This window comes from Leptodactylus fuscus, chromosome 2 (genome assembly GCF_031893055.1).
Source record: "Leptodactylus fuscus isolate aLepFus1 chromosome 2, aLepFus1.hap2, whole genome shotgun sequence".
Lineage (NCBI taxonomy): Eukaryota > Metazoa > Chordata > Amphibia > Anura > Leptodactylidae > Leptodactylus > Leptodactylus fuscus.
The window spans coordinates 62,015-88,644 of record NC_134266.1 but is presented as its reverse complement, the minus strand read 5'-3'; the positions used below and the strand labels follow the sequence as shown (position 1 = coordinate 88,644).

At 44.3% G+C, this 26,630-nt stretch overlaps 1 protein-coding gene across 1 annotated transcript; it reads left to right on the top strand.

Moving 5' to 3' along the window:
- The first annotated feature begins 3,860 nt into the window (after positions 1 to 3,860).
- On the top strand, positions 3,861 to 12,769 carry LOC142193527 (OX-2 membrane glycoprotein-like). Its single transcript, XM_075262499.1, has 5 exons — positions 3,861 to 3,906; positions 4,906 to 5,244; positions 5,626 to 5,940; positions 6,555 to 6,652; positions 12,540 to 12,769. Exons 1-5 carry the CDS (start codon positions 3,861 to 3,863, stop codon positions 12,594 to 12,596), a joined length of 855 nt encoding a protein of 284 aa, XP_075118600.1. The 3' UTR covers positions 12,597 to 12,769.
- Positions 12,770 to 26,630: the final 13,861 nt, after the last annotated feature.

Here is a 26,630-nt window from a genome sequence, read left to right as displayed (position 1 = left end):
CATGTATGACTGATAGACCTGACACATGTATGACTGATAGACCTGACACATGTATGACTGATAGACCTGACACATGTATGACTGATAGACCTGACACATGTATGACTGATAGACCTGACACATGTATGACTGATAGACCTGACACATGTATGACTGATAGACCTGACACATGTATGACTGATAGACCTGACACATATATGACTGATAGGATCATTACGTTACTTTTGTACCTTTTTTATTCTTTTGCTGCGTTCAGTTGATTCATTGATATTTATGATTCTTAAAATGACTTAATATTTTAATTCTTGCGTCGTCTCATATTTTCTGTCCAAACCTTCAACAAAATTCTTTACTGCAGCTCCATGAATGCCCCCTGATTTCTATGGGAAGAATATGCAAATCTGTCTTCCATGATGTAATTATGAAGTCAGTGCCTCAGTGCAGTCCAATAGAGGGCGCTCCCTGTCCTCGGCTGAGAGACCGTACTTGGTAAAATCCCACATCATTGCAAACAAAGGCCTCTGGGAAGGTCGGGTGTGATGTTAAAGGGAGCGCCCTCTATTGGACTGCATGACTGAGGCTCTGTCTTCCTAATTACATCATGGGAAGAATATGCAAATCTGTCTTCCTTTTTAGTTATATCTGAAGAAGAAGCTCAGAGGAAGCTTCGAAACGTCATATTCTGTCATCATTATGAGTTAGCCATTAAAAAAGGTATCACCTACTGAAGACTTAAAAAGTTTTTTTGTTTTTTTTCATGATGTAATCAGGAAGTCAGATGCTGCCTGTGTATTGCAAACCAATAGAGGGCGCTCACTGGAATGTGCAAGCCTGTCTTCCCTGATGTAGTTAGGAAGACAGAATTCCAGTGAAATACCCCAATAAAGGTTGCTCCCTTTAGCCTCATGCTCGACCTTCTAAGAGGCCTTTGTTTTGCAATGACGCTGGGATTATTACCAGGTATAGTCTCTCAATCAAGGACGGCCGTTTCGGTGTACTTGAATCTCATCAGCTCGATGTAGAGAGGACTATAACCTGGTAGAGGCGAGAGGCTTAGACAGGGTTAAGGGGATATTGTCACTCTTTAGGGAGAGACCACCATATAGGTGTGTGGAGACTTATTAAGCCTTTAGCACTCCACTTCGCAAAGGATCATGGGAAGAATATGCAAATCTGTCTTCCATGATGTAATCAGGAAGTCAGCTGCTGCCTCAGTGTTGCATATTCTTCCCATGTTCCTTTGCACAGTGGAGTGCTAAAGGCTTAATAAGTCTTCACACACCTATATGGTGGTCTCTCCCTATGGAGTGACAATATCCCCTTAACCCTAATTACATCATGCAAGACAGACTTGCACATCCTCAGTTAGTGCCCTCTATTGGACTGCATGACTGAGGCACTACCTAATTACATCATGGAAGTCAGATTTGCATATTCTTCCCATGTTCCCCTAATAAAACTCCACACACCTAAAGGGTGGTCTCTCCCTATGGACAGACGATATCCCCCTAACCCTGGTTTCTGAAGAGCTTTATGGTGGATCCACCATCACCACCACGGAACTGTCTATGGAGACTTGGTGACAGTGGATGATATACATGGTGTATAAGTGGATCTGCTTCTACGTGGTGTGGTCCAACCTCTTACATCTATGGTTCACTGATCAGATGTGCTAAGAATAAATACTCAGTAAAGGTCCGACTAATGGGACTTATATAGTCCACTACGAACACAACTCTCCCACTGAGGCATCTTTACCGGTTCCATCTCCCTTTATCTCCCATTAGCAAAGCTTTACAATCGGCTCCATGTTGGCTTTACACAGATGAGTCTTTCTTTACCTTTCCTCTTGGATGGACAGATATATGTCTTACGAGATCACCAGCTTTTCAAGACAATATCATTGTGTGTCATGAAGTGATACGAGATCCATAGAGTCATTGTGTTAGTGATCGGGGACCCCAATAGTCAGCGATCTCTCCAGATTTGTTTCTAGTCAGGTGTCAGATACATTTTAGATGATTCCACATAAACAATGTTACAATCGCCTCGTCAAGTAGTTTTTTTTTTTTTTGTTTCAATGGCGCAGAGTAACCGAAAGTTTAGATCCTGGGGATTAGGTTACTCCAGGTCATTGAAAATAAAGCCGCAAGCTGTCATTGGCTAGTTCACATCTTGTGCGGGAGGATTCCTTGCACTCAACTGGGCGACTTATTAAAAGAAGGTCAAAGGCCACAAGTAATCCTGCTAGAGAAGAGCAAACTGGATCGTAATGAGACAGGTCTGTTAAAAACTTTCCAAAAAATTGGGGTTTGGCTAAACCACAGTATAAGATGTGAGGACCCAAGGGAGGTGCGAACAAAATAAAAAACCCTGATACTCACCTCTCCTGGGGTCACAATCTTCACACAAGGGCTCTTGTGGCCTCTTTCAGTGTCTTCTCTGACATCATGCGCATTGGGGTCACCACTGAGGCCTCAGCTGTCACATGGGGTGTGGCCGCATCTTGGCGCTTTGACCTAGTGCCATGATGTCACCGTGCTCCACATCACATGACTGCTGAGGCCCAATCACAGGCCATAACCTGTAACCCCAGGGTGTGTGATGTCAAGGAAGATCCTGCAAGAGGCCACAAAAGCCCACGCGAGAAGACTGGACGCCGGGGAAGAAGAGCACATGCCCATGAAAGGTAAGTATCATGGGATTCCACTTGTTATGCTCTATGATATGAAGAGATGCTGGTTTGGAGTGGAACAAAAACTTGGAGAAGATCCTTGCAAATATTCAAGAAACAAGGCTCATCCATAAATATACCTGGATTATCTTGGGTGATCTGTGCATCAGAGAATGAGCCTGGCATGGTTTACTTGCACTGACCTAAACGTACTGTAGCTCGATGGCCGCGAGTAACCTGGATCCCTTGTGGTCTACACCAGGCAGTGGCAGCTTACAGTTCTCATTGGCTGGGTTAATGTGGTCGGGGCTACTCAAGGAAAATGACAGCGAGTAACAAGGAGCACACAATGGTCTACGCCAGCCAACGACAACTGACAACTGTTATTAGTGGCTTTAGAGAAACTTTCTGTCTTTGATAGTAAGTCAATGGTGACCAATGATAACTACTGGGAACTGAAAATTTTGGGAAATTCAACCAAATTTGCTCAGTGTAGAATTGATTGACTCATTATTTTCTATCATTATTTCACAGGGAAAACCCAACAAAACTCCTAATGAGACGAGCACTTGATGTGCAGCAGATTCCCAGACACTCATCGTACAAAGACATGGTCACATAGTAAATAATTAGAATATTCCATTTGCTTTATCAGTATCAGATGTAGGGAAGTCACGTGACAGCGCTCGTACACATCCTCATTGTCTCATGTGCGTATAAATAGCACCGTCATGTTACTTTGGGGTTTTAACAAGTTTCATTATAGTCTATTATTTTGTGGAGGAGGACGGGACCGGAGGACATCGCAGGAAGAGGAGGCGTGGATGAAGAAGACTGCGCACCCTGAATGCCCGCCCAGCGTGTATGATGCGTAAGTAGAGCACATTCTGTTTTAGGGTATTATTTTAAAACTGGGGGGGGTAGTTTAATATAACATTAGCAGTGCCTGAATAGCCTTTATAAAGACTATACACACATATGTGGGGCTCTGTCTGCAGGATTTTGCTGAAAGAGCCCCTTTAAGCGAACCGGTTCTCCATCTTTCAGGTCTTGCAGAAAAAAACCCAAACTGTGGTGAAACCCTTGTGTCAGGTGATTCAAGAATAAAAAAAACCCGACTGACGACACAACTTCCTCAATTACACATATCTAGGAGAGTAACTTACTCCACTCCGTCAGACTAAACATGAACACTCCCAGTCTCCTCGTCCTTCTGTGGAGCTCTGTACAAGGTGAGTGTCACTATTATGGGGGTCCTGTGGCTGTCACTATTATGGGGGTCCCGTGGCTGTCGCTATTATGGGGGTCCCATGGCTGTCGCTATTATATGGCCTGTGGCTGTCACTATTATGGGCCCGTTGATGTCAAAATTATGGGGTCCCGTGGCTGTCACTATTATAGGGCCAGTGGCTGTCACTATTATGGGGGGTCCTGTGGCTGTCACTCCTGAGTAATATCTACCTACTGTTATAATGGAGACATTTTGGTGCACTAGACCTATAATCTACCAGAACTCTGTTTGCAGTCATCCTGAATGTCATCTATTGTTCCCTGTTATCAGCAGTTTACTATTAGAGATGAGCTTCACATTCTTGGATGGGACGGATTTTTTTCACATATGTCCAGTTTCACCTACAGCATGTTCAGCACTAGAGGACTTTACTGTATACAGACTTATAGCTAGACCTAGTACACCAGTATGCAATGAGCACATGAGCTCCCCCTAGCGGTGGCTGCAAACAGAGGGAATTTTATCATTTACCTCTCTGACAATGATGAATCACCATGAGAATCCCTACTGGAATAGACATGAGGACGGGGGAGTCTATTCTACCATTCAGAGTGATATATATGGAGAGATTCATCCTATTTTTGCTGATTGTGCAGACATTAGTGGCGTTCTGGAGGTCTTTAACCCTTGTCTTAATAGAAGATGATCAATGTATGAAACTCTCATGCACCAGTTTATTGATCTTCTCCACTTCTTACATTGTGGGTTCTGTAGAGACCCCGGGGTATAATAATAGCATTTACTGTTTGGAACCAGATGACACGGGCAGCGAATCCTCATGGAAAGAGTCTGGCGAGGTTTGTCCATATCGCGACATCTTGACATTCCCAGCCAAGGATAAAAGAGAAGGAGAAGCCATCAGTAGGTCTGCGCGTAGACTTATTAGTTATTGCACTTATGGTCATTTCCTGACACTTTTTTACTGTTTTTGTCACACCAGGGGCAACAGTCAAAAACAATCCAAAGGAAGCTGTGACAATTGGCGGCAATGTGACTCTGCAATGCCAACTGATAATCGAAGAGCCAAATGTCATCCAAATCACGTGGCAGAAAGAAACTGGAAATTTCACCGGGGCCGTGGCGACCATCAGTAAGGTCTATGGGCAGAAACTTATTGGATACTACTCAAATCGGACAAAACACTCTGCGAGCAACAGTCCGGACGTGTCAGCAATATCCATCAGCAATGTGACCCCGGAAGACGAGGGCTGCTTTAAATGTATCTTCAATCTCTTTCCATCGGGGGCGACCACTGGGACTATCTGCCTGGAAGTCTACGGTAAGAGGCATTGTGGGGTGAGGAATGGAAATGTTACTGAAGTGGGAATAACACTGACACTACGTTGTATAAGACCTTGGATCTTATCAATTGATATTTTCTATTTTCGCAACTTCCTCAATGGAGTTTTCGCATATTATGAAAAACATCTAGAACTTCCCTGTTACCCATCACAGACTTCACTGTACACAATGACAACATGTGATCGCCTGACTGTGACCCATAGATTGTCACCCCAATGGCTCCATCTATTCTTACAGAATAACTTTCACTTCCTTACCTGATGGATAATCCACAAACGCAGCGAGACTCAGAACTGAACTTAATTGTAACGTCAGAATTGAAGTGTAACATTGTATCATTCATTTCTTTAATTCTTAGAGCCAACAATATTGGAACCCAACCTGGAAGTGCTTGAGATCGACAACCGCGACATTGCAGACAAGCTGTACACTGTCACCTGCTCCGTAAACACTGGGAAACCAACCCCCAATATTACATGGATCCTCCCGGGGAACCTGAACATTACCCCAGAAACGCACACGACGAGGCACCTGAACGAAACGGAGACGGTGACCAGTAATTTTACTCTGCCCTTGTCCAGTATTTGGGACATGAGAGTCTCAGTGATCTGTGTGGTGCGTCATCCTGGACTCAGCGCCGAGAAACATCTATCGACAGTCATAGATGGAACAAGTGAGTTATTTACATGTATCAAATAGTTAATTGTATCTTCTATCATTGGGATCTATAATGGTGATCCATCCAGTGCTGTCATATACGGTGCAGGTGCAACAGAGAACCTAAACCTTACAGGGTTCCCTCTGGGGCACTTGTGTTTCAGTTCCTAATACTTTGAATACTTTGGTTTCAGGGAAACTTTTAGGTGAGGCAAAGTCGTCTGTAGAAAGCTTGTGTAATATGGACGATATTGTAAACGTATACTGACTCTGTGTGCTGCCATATGGTGTCTATGTAAGGCAGCGTATTCTGTAGAAAGCTCCTGTACTGAGGTCGATATGGTGGACAGTAGGCATTAGTGCAGTCATATAACTCTGCCAGTCTTAGATCAGAAGGCAAAGACATATGTGCAGAACCTTACTGCTCTGTTCAATGAGGACCTACAATATGGCCATGTGAATGAAGACATATAGAGATACACGTTGCTTCTATTATCAGACTGTCATTAGATAAATCTGCATTTCCAAGACTTGGGACAAAGTCAAGATGTAGAAAGTGACCTAACTGAGAAGAAGTACAAGGGACTGATTGTTATATCTGATATCACATCAATAATATTTGTTTCACAGGAAATCATAACGAAACTCTGAAGATACAACCTATAATCATCGCTGCAACTATGATTGTGCTCGGATCAGTGATTGTGATCGTCCTGCTGATACTTCTGGTCAGTAGTCAAAATGGCCATAATGTCATCTGAACCGAAGTCTATATTGTCCCTTAGCTTGAGCTCAGGCACCTGAATTTATAGGGACTGTTACCAGACCCAGCATATCACCCCAGTCCTGCAGATTGATAGGTTACTGTCACCAGACCCCAGCATATCATCCCAGCCCTGCAGATAGATAGGTTACTGTCACCAGACCCAGCATATCACCCCAGCCCTGCAGATAGATAGGTTACTGTCACCAGACCCAGCATATCACCCCAGCCCTGCAGATAGATAGGTTACTGTCACCAGAAGCAGCATATCACCCCAGCCCTGCAGATAGATAGGTTACTGTCACCAGACCCAGCATATCACCCCAGCCCTGCAGATAGATAGGTTACTGTCACCAGAACCCGCATATCACCCAGCCCTGCAGATAGATAGGTTACTGTCACCAGACCCAGTATATCACCCCAGCCCTGCAGATAGATAGGATACTGTCACCAGACCCAGTATATCACCCCAGCCCTGCAGATAGATAGGTTACTGTCATCAGACCCAGCATATCACCCCAGCCCTGCAGATAGATAGGTTACTGTCACCAGAACCAGCATATCACCCCTGTCCTGCAGATAGATAGGTTACTGTCACCAGAACCAGCATCTCACCCCAGCCCTGCAGATAGATAGGTTACTGTCACCAGAACCAGCATATCACCCCAGTCCTGCAGATAGATAGGTTACTGTCACCAGAACCAGCATATCCCCCCAGCCCTGCAGATAGATAGGTTACTGTCACCAGAAGCAGCATATCACCCCGGTCCTGCAGATAGATAGGTTACTGTCACCAGACCCAGCATATCACCCCAGCCCTGCAGATAGATAGGTTACTGTCACCAGAAGCAGCATATCACCCCAGCCCTGCAGATAGATAGGTTACTGTCACCAGAAGCAGCATATCACCCCAGTCCTGCAGATAGATAGGTTACTGTCACCAGACCCAGCATATCACTCCAGCCCTGCAGATAGATAGGTTACTGTCACCAGACCCAGCATATCACCCCAGCCCTGCAGATAGATAGGTTACTGTCACCAGAACCAGCATATCACCCCAGCCCTGCAGATAGATAGGTTACTGTCACCAGACTCCAGCATATCACCCCAGTCCTGCAGATAGATAGGTTACTGTCACCAGAACCAGCTTATCACCCCAGTCCTGCAGATAGATAGGTTACTGTCACCAGAAGCAGCATATCACCCCAGTCCTGCAGATAGATAGGTTACTGTCACCAGAAGCAGCATATCACCCCAGTCCTGCAGATAGATAGGTTACTGTCACCAGAACCAGCATATCACCCCAGCCCTGCAGATAGATAGGTTACTGTCACCAGACCCAGCATATCACCCCAGCCCTGCAGATAGATAGGTTACTGTCACCAGAACCAGCATATCACCCCAGCCCTGCAGATAGATAGGTTACTGTCACCAGAACCAGCATCTCACCCCAGCCCTGCAGATAGATAGGTTACTGTCACCAGAACCAGCATATCACCCCAGTCCTGCAGATAGATAGGTTACTGTCACCAGAACCAGCATATCCCCCCAGCCCTGCAGATAGATAGGTTACTGTCACCAGAAGCAGCATATCACCCCGGTCCTGCAGATAGATAGGTTACTGTCACCAGACCCAGCATATCACCCCAGCCCTGCAGATAGATAGGTTACTGTCACCAGACCCAGCATATCACCCCAGCCCTGCAGATAGATAGGTTACTGTCACCAGAAGCAGCATATCACCCCAGCCCTGCAGATAGATAGGTTACTGTCACCAGAAGCAGCATATCACCCCAGTCCTGCAGATAGATAGGTTACTGTCACCAGACCCAGCATATCACTCCAGCCCTGCAGATAGATAGGTTACTGTCACCAGACCCAGCATATCACCCCAGCCCTGCAGATAGATAGGTTACTGTCACCAGAAGCAGCATATCACCCCAGCCCTGCAGATAGATAGGTTACTGTCACCAGAACCCGCATATCACCCCAGCCCTGCAGATAGATAGGTTACTGTCACCAGACCCAGCATATCACCCCAGCCCTGCAGATAGATAGGTTACTGTCACCAGAACCCGCATATCACCCAGCCCTGCAGATAGATAGGTTACTGTCACCAGACCCAGTATATCACCCCAGCCCTGCAGATAGATAGGATACTGTCACCAGACCCAGTATATCACCCCAGCCCTGCAGATAGATAGGTTACTGTCACCAGACCCAGCATATCACCCCAGCCCTGCAGATAGATAGGTTGCTGTCACCAGAACCAGCATATCACCCCTGTCCTGCAGATAGATAGGTTACTGTCACCAGAACCAGCATCTCACCCCAGCCCTGCAGATAGATAGGTTACTGTCACCAGAACCAGCATATCACCCCAGTCCTGCAGATAGATAGGTTACTGTCACCAGAACCAGCATATCCCCCCAGCCCTGCAGATAGATAGGTTACTGTCACCAGAAGCAGCATATCACCCCGGTCCTGCAGATAAATAGGTTACTGTCACCAGACCCAGCATATCACCCCAGCCCTGCAGATAGATAGGTTACTGTCACCAGACCCAGCATATCACCCCAGCCCTGCAGATAGATAGGTTACTGTCACCAGAAGCAGCATATCACCCCAGTCCTGCAGATAGATAGGTTACTGTCACCAGACCCAGCATATCACTCCAGCCCTGCAGATAGATAGGTTACTGTCACCAGACCCAGCATATCACCCCAGCCCTGCAGATAGATAGGTTACTGTCACCAGAACCAGCATATCACCCCAGCCCTGCAGATAGATAGGTTACTGTCACCAGACTCCAGCATATCACCCCAGTCCTGCAGATAGATAGGTTACTGTCACCAGAACCAGCTTATCACCCCAGTCCTGCAGATAGATAGGTTACTGTCACCAGAAGCAGCATATCACCCCAGTCCTGCAGATAGATAGGTTACTGTCACCAGAAGCAGCATATCACCCCAGTCCTGCAGATAGATAGGTTACTGTCACCAGAACCAGCATATCACCCCAGCCCTGCAGATAGATAGGTTACTGTCACCAGACCCAGCATATCACCCCAGCCCTGCAGATAGATAGGTTACTGTCACCAGAACCAGCATATCACCCCAGCCCTGCAGATAGATAGGTTACTGTCACCAGAACCAGCATCTCACCCCAGCCCTGCAGATAGATAGGTTGCTGTCACCAGAACCAGCATATCACCCCAGTCCTGCAGATAGATAGGTTACTGTCACCAGAACCAGCATATCCCCCCAGCCCTGCAGATAGATAGGTTACTGTCACCAGAAGCAGCATATCACCCCGGTCCTGCAGATAGATAGGTTACTGTCACCAGACCCAGCATATCACCCCAGCCCTGCAGATAGATAGGTTACTGTCACCAGACCCAGCATATCACCCCAGCCCTGCAGATAGATAGGTTACTGTCACCAGAAGCAGCATATCACCCCAGCCCTGCAGATAGATAGGTTACTGTCACCAGAAGCAGCATATCACCCCAGTCCTGCAGATAGATAGGTTACTGTCACCAGAAGCAGCATATCACTCCAGCCCTGCAGATAGATAGGTTACTGTCACCAGACCCAGCATATCACTCCAGCCCTGCAGATAGATAGGTTACTGTCACCAGACCCAGCATATCACCCCAGCCCTGCAGATAGATAGGTTACTGTCACCAGACTCCAGCATATCACCCCAGTCCTGCAGATAGATAGGTTACTGTCACCAGAAGCAGCATATCACCCCAGTCCTGCAGATAGATAGGTTACTGTCACCAGACCCAGCATATCACTCCAGCCCTGCAGATAGATAGGTTACTGTCACCAGAACCAGCATATCACCCCAGCCCTGCAGATAGATAGGTTACTGTCACCAGACTCCAGCATATCACCCCAGTCCTGCAGATAGATAGGTTACTGTCACCAGACCCAGCATATCACCCCAGCCCTGCAGATAGATAGGTTACTGTCACCAGAACCAGCTTATCACCCCAGTCCTGCAGATAGATAGGTTACTGTCACCAGAAGCAGCATATCACCCCAGTCCTGCAGATAGATAGGTTACTGTCACCAGAAGCAGCATATCACCCCAGTCCTGCAGATAGATAGGTTACTGTCACCAGAACCAGCATATCACCCCAGCCCTGCAGATAGATAGGTTACTGTCACCAGAAGCAGCATATCACCCCAGCCCTGCAGATAGATAGGTTACTGTCACCAGAACCAGCTTATCACCCCAGTCCTGCAGATAGATAGGTTACTGTCACCAGAAGCAGCATATCACCCCAGTCCTGCAGATAGATAGGTTACTGTCACCAGACCCAGCATATCACCCCAGTCCGGCAGAGAGATAGGTTACTGTCACCAGACCCAGCATATCACCCCAGCCCTGCAGATAGATAGGTTACTGTCACCAGACCCAGCATATCACCCCAGTCCGGCAGATAGATAGGTTACTGTCACCAGTACCAGCATATCACCTCAGCCCTGCAGATAGATAGGTTACTGTCACCAGAAGCAGCATATCACCCCAGTCCTGCAGATAGATAGGTTACTGTCACCAGAACCAGCATATCACCCCAGCCCTGCAGATAGATAGGTTACTGTCACCAGACCCAGCATATCACCCTAGCCTTGCAGATAGATAGGTTACTGTCACCAGACCCAGCATATCACCCCAGCCCTGCAGATAGATAGGTTACTGTCACCAGACCCAACATATCACCCCAGTCCTGCAGATAGATAGGTTACTGTCACCAGAACCAGCATATCACCCCAGCCCTGCAGATAGATAGGTTACTGTCACCAGACCCAGCATATCACCCCAGTCCTGCAGATAGATAGGTTACTGTCACCAGACCCAGTATATCACCCCAGCCCTGCAGATAGATAGGTTACTGTCACCAGACCCAGCATATCACCCCAGCCCTGCAGATAGATAGGTTACTGTCACCCGAACCAGCATATCACCCCAGCCCTGCAGATAGATAGGTTACTGTCACCAGACCCAGCATATCACCCCAGCCCTGCAGATAGATAGGTTACTGTCACCCGAACCAGCATTAATCCATTCCCCAGTTTCTGGTATTGTTGGAAAGTTTAGAGCCTCCTTGTTTATCTACTAATATTGTAACTGAATGTGTCAGGAATGTGATTTTTATATCTTAGGGACAACTTTAGATCTTGTTTCTGCTAAAAGCAGGTAAACTATTCTAATAAAATATTTTACAAGAATATTCAGCAAACTGCTTCCTATATAATAACTGCTATTTTTGGTGCAGCAAAAACCCCTAAAAGTATGTAACTGGTCTAACAGCTTCTATTTCTCTTTTGGGTCAATTTTAATAGAACTGTTTTTCATGGTGATCTGCATCTCTTCCTGTTCCCTTAAGCTATATTAAGATGAACATGGCCATGTGACTGTAGTCTTAGAAGAACGTCAGAGGGAACAGACATTACACTTGTCTTGCCTTAGAGTAGTTCCCTCGTAGAGCCGTCTCCAACCTATGGCCATACAAAATTTGCCAAAGAACGACTCATAGCCGGGCAGGAATTGTAATTTACATCATAGGAGAGACAAGAGTCAGGGACCAGCATGGTTCACCCACCATAGAAGACCATAGAAGGTGAGAGCAGACCTTCAGATAAGACTCCACCGGAGAGATAATACCCACTGTAGTCCTCCGCCTACCCCTGGAGCAAAAATAAATAAATAACCAATTATTCTGACCCATGTAAATGTATTTGCAGTTGAGCAGTAACACAACCTTCCTCCTCTGTAAATGGATGCGGTCACGCGGCGGCCAAACCTCAGACTAAATGTTTTATACCTTTTCCTTTTAGGGTAACTGGAGGAGATATGGCCATAACCCCGAAAATAAATCACTGACCACCTTGTGAAGAATCTGTCTCCACAATGTCAGAGGGATCTCCAGTCAGAAACACATTCACAGAACCTTAAATACTGTTATCAGGTCATCCAGCGTCCGGATATGGGTCCGTATGGAGGATTCTGCTGATATAAGAAGGGCTGGTCCTGGATATTGTAAGGAGCCTCCATAATACAGAGACGGATCCTGGAGCTGCTGGAGAATCTAAAGACTCCTCAAGATGTCAGACTGAGAATCACAAGAGTCCTTATCTCTCACTATAATGCTGCGTCTTACTGGACTGACTGTTCCCTATAGTATTATAGTGTCTCTGGTGCACAAGGCTCTCCGCTGTCCCCCCAATATCTGCTCCATCCACCGCACTACCTGCACTTTCACAACAGTCTAAGAATAACATCCTAGATAATCTGAACTTCTCGCCCCTGTTTCTAGAATATCTTTTGTGCTGCTCCAATTCTCTGAAATCTTCTTCCTTAAGAAATCTGATTATTCCCAAAATCCACATTTTTAGGTGCGCCCTGAAAACTCATTATTCTAGACTTGTCTCTTCATTTCATACGTTAACACTGGATTATTGGAATACTTGGATTACCCCCCCCTTCAGACAGATTTCTTAAGGCAGACCTATTACATTTCCCAATCTGACCCTTCTGTTCCCCAAACTACCCCCTTCCCCCCTCCTACACAGGACATGATGTCTTCTCTCAGGGTTACTCTCCAGGCTCAGGCTCCGTCCGGTTCCGGATATTGCAGCTTTATTTATTTGTGCAGTCTTATGTCATACCAATAGCGGCTGGCCCGCTGTATAAGTAATTTTACCGCCTGTGTCACCCGTCTACCTCATAGATTGTAAGCTCTTGTGAACAGGGATCTCTCTACTTACTCTGCAATGTCTCATTTTGTCTGTTCATGAGACCTGAGATTTGTGAAGGAATCTGGAATATGAGCCAATAAATAAAAGGAATATATATTAGATTATTATTTATTATTACCACCGCACGGTGGCTGAGTATTACCTGTATACTATGACTGATCTATATATGGTACAGTGACTAAGTAATACATATATAAATACACCTGCCATACTGTTATAGAATAATACCTCTATACTGTAACTAAATACTTCTATACCATATATAAATACACCTGCCATACCGTTATAGAATAATACCTCTATACTGGAACTAGATAATACTTCTATACCATATATAAATACACCTACCATACTGTTATAGAATAATACCTCTATACTGTAACTAGATAATACTTCTATACCATATATAAATACACCTACCATACTGTTATAGAATAATACCTCTATACTGTAACTAAATACTTCTATACCATATATAAATACACCTGCCATAGTGTTATAGAATAATACCTCTATATTGTAACTAGATAATACTTTTATACCATATATTAATACACCTGCCATACTGTTATAGAATAATACCTCTATACTGTAACTTCCATAGTGTTATAGACAGTACCTCTCTACAGTAACTAGATAATACAGTACTTCTATACCATATATAAATACACCTGCCATAGTGTTATAGACAGTACCTCTCTACAGTAACTAGATAATACAGTACTTCTATACCATATATAAATACACCTGCCATAGTGTTATAGACAGTACCTCTCTACAGTAACTAGATAATACAGTACTTCTATACCATATATAAATACACCTGCCATACTGTTATAGAATAATACCTCTATATTGTAACTAGATAATACTTTTATACCATATATTAATACACCTGCCATACTGTTATAGAATAATACCTCTATACTGTAACTTCTATACCACATATAAATACACCTGCCATAGTGTTATAGACAGTACCTCTCTACAGTAACTAGATAATACAGTACTTCTATACCATATATAAATACACCTGCCATACTGTTATAGAATAATACCTCTATACTGTAACTTCCATACCACATATAAATACACCTACCATAGTGTTATAGACAGTACCTCTCTACAGTAACTAGATAATACAGTACTTCTATACCACATATAAATACACCTACCATAGTGTTATAGACAGTACCTCTCTACAGTAACTAGATAATACAGTACTTCTATACCATATATAAATACACCTGCCATAGTGTTATAGACAGTACCTCTCTACAGTAACTAGATAATACAGTACTTCTATACCATATATAAATACACCTGCCATACTGTTATAGACAGTACCTCTCTACAGTAACTAGATAATACAGTACTTCTATACCATATATAAATACACCTGCCATAGTGTTATAGAATAATACCTCTATACTGTAACTAAATACTTCTATACCATATATAAATACACCTGCCATACTGTTATAGAATAATACCTCTATATTGTAACTAGATAATACTTTTATACCATATATTAATACACCTGCCATACTGTTATAGAATAATACCTCTATACTGTAACTTCTATACCACATATAAATACACCTGCCATAGTGTTATGGACAGTACCTCTCTACAGTAACTAGATAATACAGTACTTCTATACCATATATAAATACACCTGCCATACTGTTATAGAATAATACCTCTATATTGTAACTAGATAATACTTTTATACCATATATTAATACACCTGCCATACTGTTATAGAATAATACCTCTATACTGTAACTTCCATACCACATATAAATACACCTACCATAGTGTTATAGACAGTACCTCTCTACAGTAACTAGATAATACAGTACTTCTATACCATATATAAATACACCTGCCATAGTGTTATAGAATAATACCTCTATACTGTAACTAAATACTTCTATACCATATATAAATACACCTGCCATACTGTTATAGAATAATACCTCTATATTGTAACTAGATAATACTTTTATACCATATATTAATACACCTGCCATACTGTTATAGAATAATACCTCTATACTGTAACTTCTATACTACATATAAATACACCTGCCATAGTGTTATAGACAGTACCTCTCTACAGTAACTAGATAATACAGTACTTCTATACCATATATAAATACACCTGCCATACTGTTATAGAATAATACCTCTATATTGTAACTAGATAATACTTTTATACCATATATTAATACACCTGCCATACTGTTATAGAATAATACCTCTATACTGTAACTTCCATACCACATATAAATACACCTACCATAGTGTTATAGACAGTACCTCTCTACAGTAACTAGATAATACAGTACTTCTATACCATATATAAATACACCTGCCATACTGTTATAGAATAATACCTCTATATTGTAACTAGATAATACTTTTATACCATATATAAATACACCTACCATACTGTTATAGAATAATACCTCTATATTGTAACTAGATAATACTTCTATACCATATATAAATACACCTGCCATACTGTTATAGAATAATACCTCTATATTGTAACTAGATAATACTTCTATACCATATATAAATACACCTGCCATACTGTTATAGAATAATACCTCTATACTGTAACTAGATAATACTTTTATACCATATATAAATACACCTACCATACTGTTATAGAATAATACCTCTATATTGTAACTAGATAATACTTTTATACCATATATTAATACACCTGCCATACTGTTATAGAATAATACCTCTATACTGTAACTTCCATACCACATATAAATACACCTACCATAGTGTTATAGACAGTACCTCTCTACAGTAACTAGATAATACAGTACTTCTATACCACATATAAATACACCTACCATAGTGTTATAGACAGTACCTCTCTACAGTAACTAGATAATACAGTACTTCTATACCATATATAAATACACCTGCCATAGTGTTATAGACAGTACCTCTCTACAGTAACTAGATAATACAGTACTTCTATACCACATATAAATACACCTACCATAGTGTTATAGACAGTACCTCTCTACAGTAACTAGATAATACAGTACTTCTATACCATATATAAATACACCTGCCATAGTGTTATAGACAGTACCTCTCTACAGTAACTAGATAATACAGTACTTCTATACCATATATAAATACATCGGCCATAGTGTTATAGACAGTACCTCTCTACAGTAACTAGATAATACAGTACTTCTATACCATATATAAATACACCTACCATACTGTTATAGAATAATACTTCTATACTGTAACTAGATAATACTTCTATACCATATATAAATACACCTACCATACTGTTATAGAATAATACCTCTATACTGTATCTAGATAATACTTCCATACCACATATTAATACACCTGCCATACTGTTATAGAATAATACCTCTATACTGTAACTTCCATACCACATATAACTACACCTGCCATAGTGTTATAGACAGTACCTCTATACTGTAACTAGATAATACTTTCATACCACATATAAATAAAGCTACCATAGTGTTATAGAATAATACCTCTATATTGTAACTAGATAATACTTCCATACCACATATAAATACACCTGCCATAGTGTTATAGAATAATACCTTTATATTGTAACTAGATAATGCTTCCATACCATATATAAATACACCTCCCATACTGTTATAAACTCGTACCACTATATTGTCACTAAGTAACACTTCAATGCTATGAATAAATAAACCCGCCACACCACATATATAGAATAGCACCGTTATACTATATGTATGGTGAGATGTATCTGAGCTGATATTTATCTAGTGCGAGTCTTTGTTACGTTGATACATTTATTACCAGTTCTGATACGTTACGTTGTCCTGTATGTCGGCACTTTATTTGGATTACATTTTACTCTTGTGATGTGAAATATTTCTTTGTGTTAATTGATTATTAATGTGTAGAATAAAGGTGTCAGTAAATCTGTAGGCCGGGGTGTTGTCTGTCTCCTTATATTTTATAAAGCTATTAGTTGTAGCCCAAAAGTAATGACCAAGTTACCTGAACCCCGCCGCACACACATCTATATACAGGGCCTGAGTCAATATATACCTTAGTATCAGTATCTGCACATAATATTGTGGTTTATATAACACGGCACACCCTGTGTATTGTATGACTATGTACATAGCGGGTGATATCACACAGCAGAGCCGGACAATGACACGTCTCAGGAGGAGGTAGGACCACGTCTCCGCTTCTTCTTCTCTGTCCTTTATATTTCTTATATAATATTCATCATCACTTATTTAGGGGATTATTTAGGGGATTATTTAGGGGATTATTTAGAAGCATTTGGACAATTTCAGATTTCATGACAAACATGTAACTTCTCTTTATCTTTAGGTTTTGTGGTTCAGTTTAATAGTTGAATTTTTTTGCATGTTTTTAGCCTGATTTCCTATTTTTTTGCCCCTTTCTGCCCTAATACTGAGGGTGTTACCCCTCCCAGTGATATTATGGTGATGGCGCCTGCCGGATCCTCGCTCTGCCCATCACTCCAGGCTATACTTGTATTATCCGGCTTACACCACACTGCACAGTAACTCTGTGACCCTGTACACATTGTCCTATTAGGTTCTGCCACAGGGAAGGTCTAATACGCGACCGGTAAGATTTCCTATTACTAGGCGGAATACACGGCAATACAATAATGCTCACCTGTAATATAAAGTTCTATCATTTTCACCACATGGTGAACACGGTTAAAAAGAAAAATGGAGGCATACCTCGCAACCTTCCCGATTTCCGCGGGACATTCACGATTTCGGTGTCCTGTCCCGCGGTCCTGGTTTCAATTCTGATCTGCGTCCTCCGCGACTAAAGCTGTCACAGCTCAGCTCCATTCTTTACCGCGGCGCTCTGGCTAGTGGATGTGTAAGCACGATGTGATGATGTCACATCGCACCTACAACTCTGTTAGTGGAACTGCGGAGAGAGAGCGGCGGGGGGAACGTTGGAAGGTGAGTATAAGGGGGGTTTATGTTAAACATTGAGGTGGAACATAATGATGGGGGCCCATGAAACTGGGGCAGATGAAGGAGGGGGAACGACATGAAACTGTGCAGAGATGGGGGGACATGAATCTGGGGGCAGAGATGGGGGACATGAATCTGGGGGCATAGATGAGGGGACATGAATCTGGGGGCAAAAATGAGGGGACATGAATCTGGGGCAGAGATGGGGGGACATGAATCTGGGTGCAGAGATGGAGGGGACATGAATCTGGCAGAAGAGATGGAGGGACATGAATCTGGATGCAGAGATGGGAGGACATGAATCTGGGGGCAGAGATGGGGGGACATGAATCTGGGGGCAGAGATGGGGGGACATGAATCTGGGGGCAGAGATGGAGGAACATGATTCTGGGGAAGAGATGGAGGGACATGATTCTGGGGGCAGAGATGGGGGGACATGAATCTGGCGGAAGAGATGGAGGGACATGAATCTGGATGCAGAGATGGGGACATGAATCTGGGGGCAGAGATGGAGGGACATGATTCTGGGGGCAGAGATGGGGGGACATGAATCTGGGGGCATAGATGAGGGGACATGAATCTGGGGGCAAAAATGAGGGGACATGAATCTGGGGGCAGAGATGGGGGACATGAATCTGGGGGCAGAGATGGAGGGGACATGAATCTGGCGGAAGAGATGGAGGGACATGAATCTGGATGCAGAGATGGGGGGACATGAATCTGGGGAATGAGATGGGTGGACATGAATTTGGGGCAAACATGAGGGGACATGAATCTGGGGGCAGAGATGGGGGACATGAATCTGGGTGCAGAGATGGGGGACATGAATCTGGGGGCAGAGATGGGTGGACATGAATCTGGGGGTAGAGATGGAGGGACATGAATCTGGGGGCAGAGATGGAGGGACATGAATCTGGGGGCAGAGATGGGGGGACATGAATCTGGGGGCAGAGATGGAGGGACATGAATCTGGGGGCAGAGATGGGGGGACATGAATCTGGGGGCAGAGCTGGAGGGACATGAATCTGGGGGCAGAGATGTGGGGACATGAATCTGGGGGCAGAGATGGGGAAATGATTCTGGGGCAGAGATATGGGGATATGAATCTGGGGGAAGAGATGGAGGGACATGAATCTGGGGGCAGAGATGTGGGGACATGAATCTGGGGGCAGAGATGGGGGAAATGATTCTGGGGCAGAGATATGGGGATATGAATCTGGGGGAAGAGATGGAGGGACATGAATCTGGGGGCAGAGATGTGGGGACATGAATCTGGGGGAAGAGATGGGGGAAATGATTCTGGGGCAGAGATATGGGGATATGAATCTGGGGGAAGAGATGGAGGGACATGAATCTGGGGGCAGAGATGTGGGGACATGAATCTGGGGGAAGAGATGGAGGGAAATGATTCTGGGGCAGAGATATGGGGATATGAATCTGGGGGAAGAGATGGAGGGACATGAATCTGGGGACAGAGATGGGGGGACGTGAAAGTGGGGGAAGAAATGAGGGGACATGACACTGGGGCAGAGATGGAGGGACATGAATCTGGAGGCAGAGATGGGGGGACATGACACTGTGGGCAGAGATGGAGGAAATGATTCTGGGGTAGAGATGGGGGGCATGAAACTGGGGGCAGATGAAGGGTGTATATGAAACTGGGGGAGAGTTGGAGGGAAGACATATAATTTACGCGTGACTGTAGGAGGATTATACTGTGTGCGGGCACATGAAAAATGAATTAGAATGGGCGGAGTCAACATAAAAGTGGGTGGAGCTAAACCTGCCTCGGCACCGCACATTTTTCCCTCTTTCAGTTCTTCAAAAGTTGGGAGGTGTGTGATGGTTTTGTTGTGTTTTCACCTGATCCCACCTAAAAGTTCTATATTATATTTCACCAACATCCTAGAAAACACAAGTCCTACTGCAATACATAAGCCCTTGATGGAAAATATAAAGTCTCTGAAGTCCAAGAGAAGTTGTGTCCTGAAGGGGTTAAATGTATTACTGTCAGTGTAAAACCTATAAGAGACCTACTGAGCCTTGTGGACTGGAGTCACCGGAGCGTCTGTCTGGTCATCACATACCTGGGACTATGGGAGACCTGAAGGACACAACCTGGATCTACTGACAGAGAGGTGACCGGGCGCTGGCGTCACCAACACAAAGCAATAAGGTCTGAGCGACCCCAGACACACCCCGGTGTCCCCTCTCTGTTACTGTGTATTTGTTCCTTTCTATTAGTGCGACCTACGACAGGTTTCTGGAAGACAAACAATTCAGAAATGAAACTCCTGATTCTGCTGAGCTGCTGGTGTGAAGTACGAGCCCTGGGTGAGTTCTTGTACCGTCACCATACACAGCCCTGGATGGCCATATATCACTATGCAATGTCCCTATACAAGGCTTGGTAGGATTTTTTTCAGAATGTTTTTCCTCTGAACTGCTCATGGAGATCATTTTTATTGTCCTTCAACTCCCCCTAATAGGGACTGATCAGCCATTATAGAATTTTATGTTAGAGGACGTTTCGCCACCTCCAGCTCTTTATATCATACAATAGACACAGCTCCACTGATTCCGGCACGATGGGTATTTTTTCTCTAGCCCCCGCCGTTCCTGAGCAACCATTGTTGTTAGTTTTGGTACCTAATATACTACTTAGGCTCCATACTGTCAGGGGGGCGGTGTGAGGCAGAAGCAGACAAGGTGGTGGGATTCTGAGCTTTGATCTCCTTCGCCCTCCTGCACAGAATATATTTAGCCCTGCCCTGTAGAACTGACTCCCTATAACATAAATGCATCCACAATAACCTTAGACGACTGCCGTAAACACAATCTAGACTGACCACAGACTTGGACTTTTTATTTCAGGTTCGATCCCAGTAAAAAGTGAGAGTAAGCTGTCAGCGGCCGTCGGCAGGGACGTGACTCTCCGGTGTCAGCTCATGACCCCAACAGCTGATGTCATCCAAATCACATGGCAGAAAGAGTCCGGCCATATGACTGGGCCTGTGGCCACCACCAGTAAGGTTTATGGGCAGAAAATCCTCGGCCACTACAAGAATCGGGCAAAATACTCTCCTGTAGACGCCCAGAATGTGTCCGCACTCACTATCAGCCCCGTGACCCCCCAGGACCAGGGATGCTTTAAGTGTATCTTCAATCTGTTTCCAGTTGGAGCTTCCTATGGAACAATCTGCCTGGATGTCTATGGTATGGAGCCCAATAACTCAATAAGGTTATCCGTCATGGCCACAAATATCTAAACTAGGAAGGTCACATATCTCCTCCCTGGTACATAGATTTACATAATGGAGACCCTAAACAATCAACCCGAAAACTGGGCTGAGTCGAGGCAGAGGTGATGTTGTGCCCATAGTCATGTCATGAATGGCCACCATGGCCTTGTCGTGTAGACAACACATCTTAAAGGGATTTTGTGGGTGTTAGATATGCATGACTTATTCCCAGGGTAGATCTTCAAAATCTGATTGGAGGGGTAGGAGACCTGGGACCAGCTTCTATTTTCCGCCCATGTGATGTCACGTTTGTGGCCATTTTTCTATTTTTCATGGCCACTATACAATGTACGGCACTACCATGAAGAGGCCACTGATCTACAAACAACCAACTGGTGGAGCCTCCAAGTATTGGACCCCCAATGATCTAATAATGATGACTTATTCTAAGCATAGGTCAAAGTGTAACTCCCCCCAAAAAATCCTTTAATTTAGGGAACTTTTGTAAAAAAACAAAACTGGTCCTGGACATCCCCTTTAAGGGTGACCTTCACTGATTTCTAGTGAACTCTTTGTTATATAAGAGATTTCCCCCATTTGTGCAGAGACTGATGACATAATAGTATCACAATGACCAGACTGGATCTGCTGCGATGAGCAGAGAGTCACATCTGCCCGGTCACACGGGGTCACCTCAGCCCCTGCTGAGTCATTTGTAGGATTGCACCCGGTCCTTGACCAGAATTAAAGCTACGGCGTTCCCCTTTGACTATGTTGGTTGATAAAAGAAGATTTTTCAGTTTCTTTAAAGACAAAATAAAATCACCATAACTATAAAAGTGCAGAGAGGTGAGTGAGGGCTTGTGTTTTGTGAGGTGAGCTGTACTTTGCAGTATATTCCTATACGGCCCTGACCCTGGCAGCCTCCGTACAGCCTCAGCTCCCATTATACCCCTTCAACACCCCACAATCACCTCGAAAGGGATGACAGAGGTGAGAGGGACCTGATCAGTGGTGATTGTGTCATGTGGGGGGGTAAATCTGTAAGACGTTCCCTCCGACACCAGTAGTGACAGCCAAGTCTTTGCTATATACTACAGCCTGTGTGATCACAGCCAACGTCATGTTACATTTCTGTATCTCCTCCAGCCTTGGATGTTTGCATCGTGAATCTTACAATTGCCATGTGACATTTTGTGTCAATTTTATTTGGTATATTTTCAACTAAAATTAAGATTTGTGCCAAAATTTTCCAAATTTTTTCCTGGATCAGAAAAACATGGCTGCACTCCTGTATAAAGCGGCCCCTGTATCTACAGGTTGTACGTGATACAATTCTTAGTAGACGACAACCAGACGAGACCTCGCTCATTGCTCCTCATTGTTCAGATCTGGCAAGTTTTGAGAAAGACACAATGTGTTTTGTGCCTAAATGTAGAATGTCATCTGCTGCTACATTGTAATGGTTTATGTCACAATCAGTTTTATTGGTTAATTAATGAAGGTCAATTAAGTAAAAACATTTTATTTATTTCATAAATAGAAGAAACAATTTCTGACATGACTTTGGACGTTGAGATAATCGACTTCCCGAAGACATTGGAAAAATTGCTGGTTGTCACCTATATTGGATCAGGACTTCCGGCTCCGAACATCTCATGGAACCTTTCATGGGACCAACCTCAGACATTCAGCAGCGTCAACCCAGATGGGAGCGTGACCAGTAACCTGACCCACCCCATGAGTAAGAGCCTAGAAGGGGCAGAAGTCACCTGTGTACATCATCCAGCCCTCAGAGACGAGAGACGTCTTTCTAAGCTGGTCCAATTACACAGGTAAGTAGGACCAGCAGCGGCGCTTATGGGGTAAGTTTAGGACTTTCATGCCCTGTTGGGTAATAACCATTGTTATTGAGATACCATATGACCTTCCCCCTGACCCTGCTCCGATCACCATATGTCACATAAATTCTGCAGAGAGTCCATTTATATTGGGGTTTTAACACGGATACCCTATCCTCAATCTCTAGGACCCCACCAGTCAGACCCGATTACTCCATACTATGAATGGGACTGAGCTGCAATACCTGACCCAGCCACATTTGTATGTGTGGCGCTGGACCTGTAAAAACAACTAACAGGGTGTGTCTTGATAAGTTGGTCATCTCACGACACACATATCTGGATATAACCAGCAAACGAGGAAGGTAAGGAAGGAGATATGTGCTATATACCATACTCTATCCCAAACAAAGGGAAGACAAAAAGTTCACAAAAATAAACTTAAAAATAAAAAACATCTTGAGTCGGAATTTATTTACCAAGTAATAACAACGTTTTTCTCTTGAGGTTCTCGGCCCTAACAGCGATGTACTTATTATTGCAGCTCAGTCGTATTCTATAAGAGAAGAAGCTTCCACCCAAGGGTCCCGAATCCGGTTATGGATAGTCCTCCCCGTTGCCGCTTCTACAGTCATTGTGCTGCTGCTGAGAAGTATTGGGTGCATATACAAGAGGTGAGTGACAGTGACAAGGAGGTACGTACATATACAATAGGTGAGTGACAATGAGGGTCCAGTATAGAAATCCTACCCTTGTCATACACCCTAGAGGGGCGAGTGGTCGTCTGTAGAGGGTCAGAGCTGGAGGAACCTCAGGACATTAGATAGAAGTGTTATTATCATACAGACCCCAGGCTATAATGAGTGGAGGTCTAGGGGAGGTTCTGCAGCATAAATATGGGTCACAGTCATGATATGGCGAGGCCCACGTGACCCAGCTGAAGTCCAATCACAGGCCTCCAAGGTGACCCCGGGACATGAGACATCAACCACAAGAGGATGCTGAGGGACCACCGGACACCAGGGGAGGTCCAGGAGAGGTGAGTATGCCCATTTGCACCTCCCCTCTACGCCCCTGTAGGTGGGCACTCCGCTTCTACTGCACGTCCAATAACAATCTGCAAATTTCGACTCCTTCATAAAAAAGATGACAAGGGAAAATAAGACTAGTAATGTCTGCAGGACCTGAGGAAGCTTTCCTGACTCTCAGATCCTTTCTTCTAGATTAACTTGCCTACAAAAGAAGTCGACACATTACAGCAACCATCCCCCTACCATTACAAAGACATAAAGGTGGACGGTGGGAAGAAATCATTCCATAACTCCAGGGCAAAAGAACGGACGACAATCCAGGTAATCCATCACCGAAGGGACATCTCTTGTCCACTCATCTAAGATGAAACAACATCAATAATAGACCCCTTGGATGACCGCTTGAATGACCCCTTGGAGGACCCCTTGATTGACACTTTGGATGACTCCCTGGATGACCCCTTGGATGACTCCCTGGATGACCCCTTGATTGACACTTTGGATGACTCCCTGGATGACCCCTTGGATGACTCCCTGGATGACCCCTTGATTGACACTTTGGATGACTCCCTGGATGACCCCTTGGAGGACCCCTTGAATGACACCTTCCATGATCTTGACTTTTCTTTCTTCCCAGAGTGTCATGCACTTGATAAAACTTTCAAAAATATCCTTCAAAGTGGACGGTAAGACTTGGAGGAGGAGACTGAAGCTATTGCACACATGGTTATATTATCTACCTATACAATGTGCGTCACCTATTTTTTAACCCTATCTTGTATTTGGTCTTTGGATCCTTCCATCCTTGTGGTGTGTGACCTCTATGGCTGTAGCCTTGTCTCAGTGTCACTTATCCAGTTTTCGGTGTTCACAGGCAGTGGGCACAGACATTGGTAGCGGTGGGTGAATGAAGAGGGCCGGTCCACGCCCAGCACATACATCACATGGGTTCTGGTGCGAGGCCCACGCCGCTTTCCATTAGAACTGGGCCTGGGACCCTTATGGTAATACTGCCACTACTGCCCTGATGGTGGCCCTGGCCTTACTGAGCGTGCCATATCCGAGACCTCCTTGTTGGTGTATTATAGGGCCAAGTGTACGGTAAGTGGACAAACCTCCTAATTTTTAGGATTGTCCAGTTGTGCCCCTGTCACCTATAAGTGCTACTATTGGGAAGAGAAGGGAGAAGAGCTCAACCCAAAAGATGTCTACAGTAGGAGGAGATGCAACAGCTCGGCCATGACGTGATGGACCACATGACCTCACCTGACCACTGGCTGGTGAAACAATAATGCCTGCTCGGGGTATCGTCACTCGCCACAAAGATCGAAACGTCTCTGAAAGTGACAACAGCAGCACAAGATCCAAGTCTGCGGGCAATGGGCTTAAGTGGTGGAGCAGCTGCACGCTAGGGTGGGCGAAACTCCAGAGTCATTTCATTTTGGGTTCAGAAGATCGGCCCAAAGATTTGTTTCGGTCCAACCTTTATTGGGCGAGAACTCGAGTAAAATTCTTATATAGGAAGTATCCAGCTAAATAATAAAGAGTTCAAGCTATTGTCACCTCTTCTGTGTCTCCTCCTCGCGGCCTCCATCACGTTCTCCGGGTCCTGCTCCGGCCTCTTCTGGCCTCCTAGGTGACGTCACGCACCTCAGGGTCACATGGGGTCATGCACCAGATTAAAGGTAACGTTGTACTGTAATAGTGTGAGTGTGAGCAGAGTTCCCCTTTACATGTGGTTTTGGGACAATCCCTTTTATTCGATTTCACTGGAATTATCAGTTAGTGAAGGGAATAATCCCCCAGATCTGCAGAGGAGAAGTCCTGGAGCTTTATAACCCCGGCGACTTTACAGAACTTACAGACAACCTCAGACCACAAGGAGAGAAGCTTCCAGGAACAGAAGGGTTAAGCGATAGACAATGAAGTGAAGGAAGAAAAGAGAAAGGTAAATCCATTAATATTCGGTGTGACCTTTGCCCTTTGGAGGAGGAGCCTGGAAGTGATGATCCCACCC

Coding starts and splice junctions, on each gene's coding strand:
- LOC142193527 (XM_075262499.1), top strand. CDS start 3,861: ATGAACACTCCCAGTCTCCTCGTCCTTCTGTGGAGCTCTGTACAAG. Junction 3,907..4,905: donor TCTGTGGAGCTCTGTACAAG/GTGAGTGTCACT, acceptor TTGTCACACCAG/GGGCAACAGTCAAAAACAAT. Junction 5,941..6,554: donor GACAGTCATAGATGGAACAA/GTGAGTTATTTA, acceptor TTTGTTTCACAG/GAAATCATAACGAAACTCTG.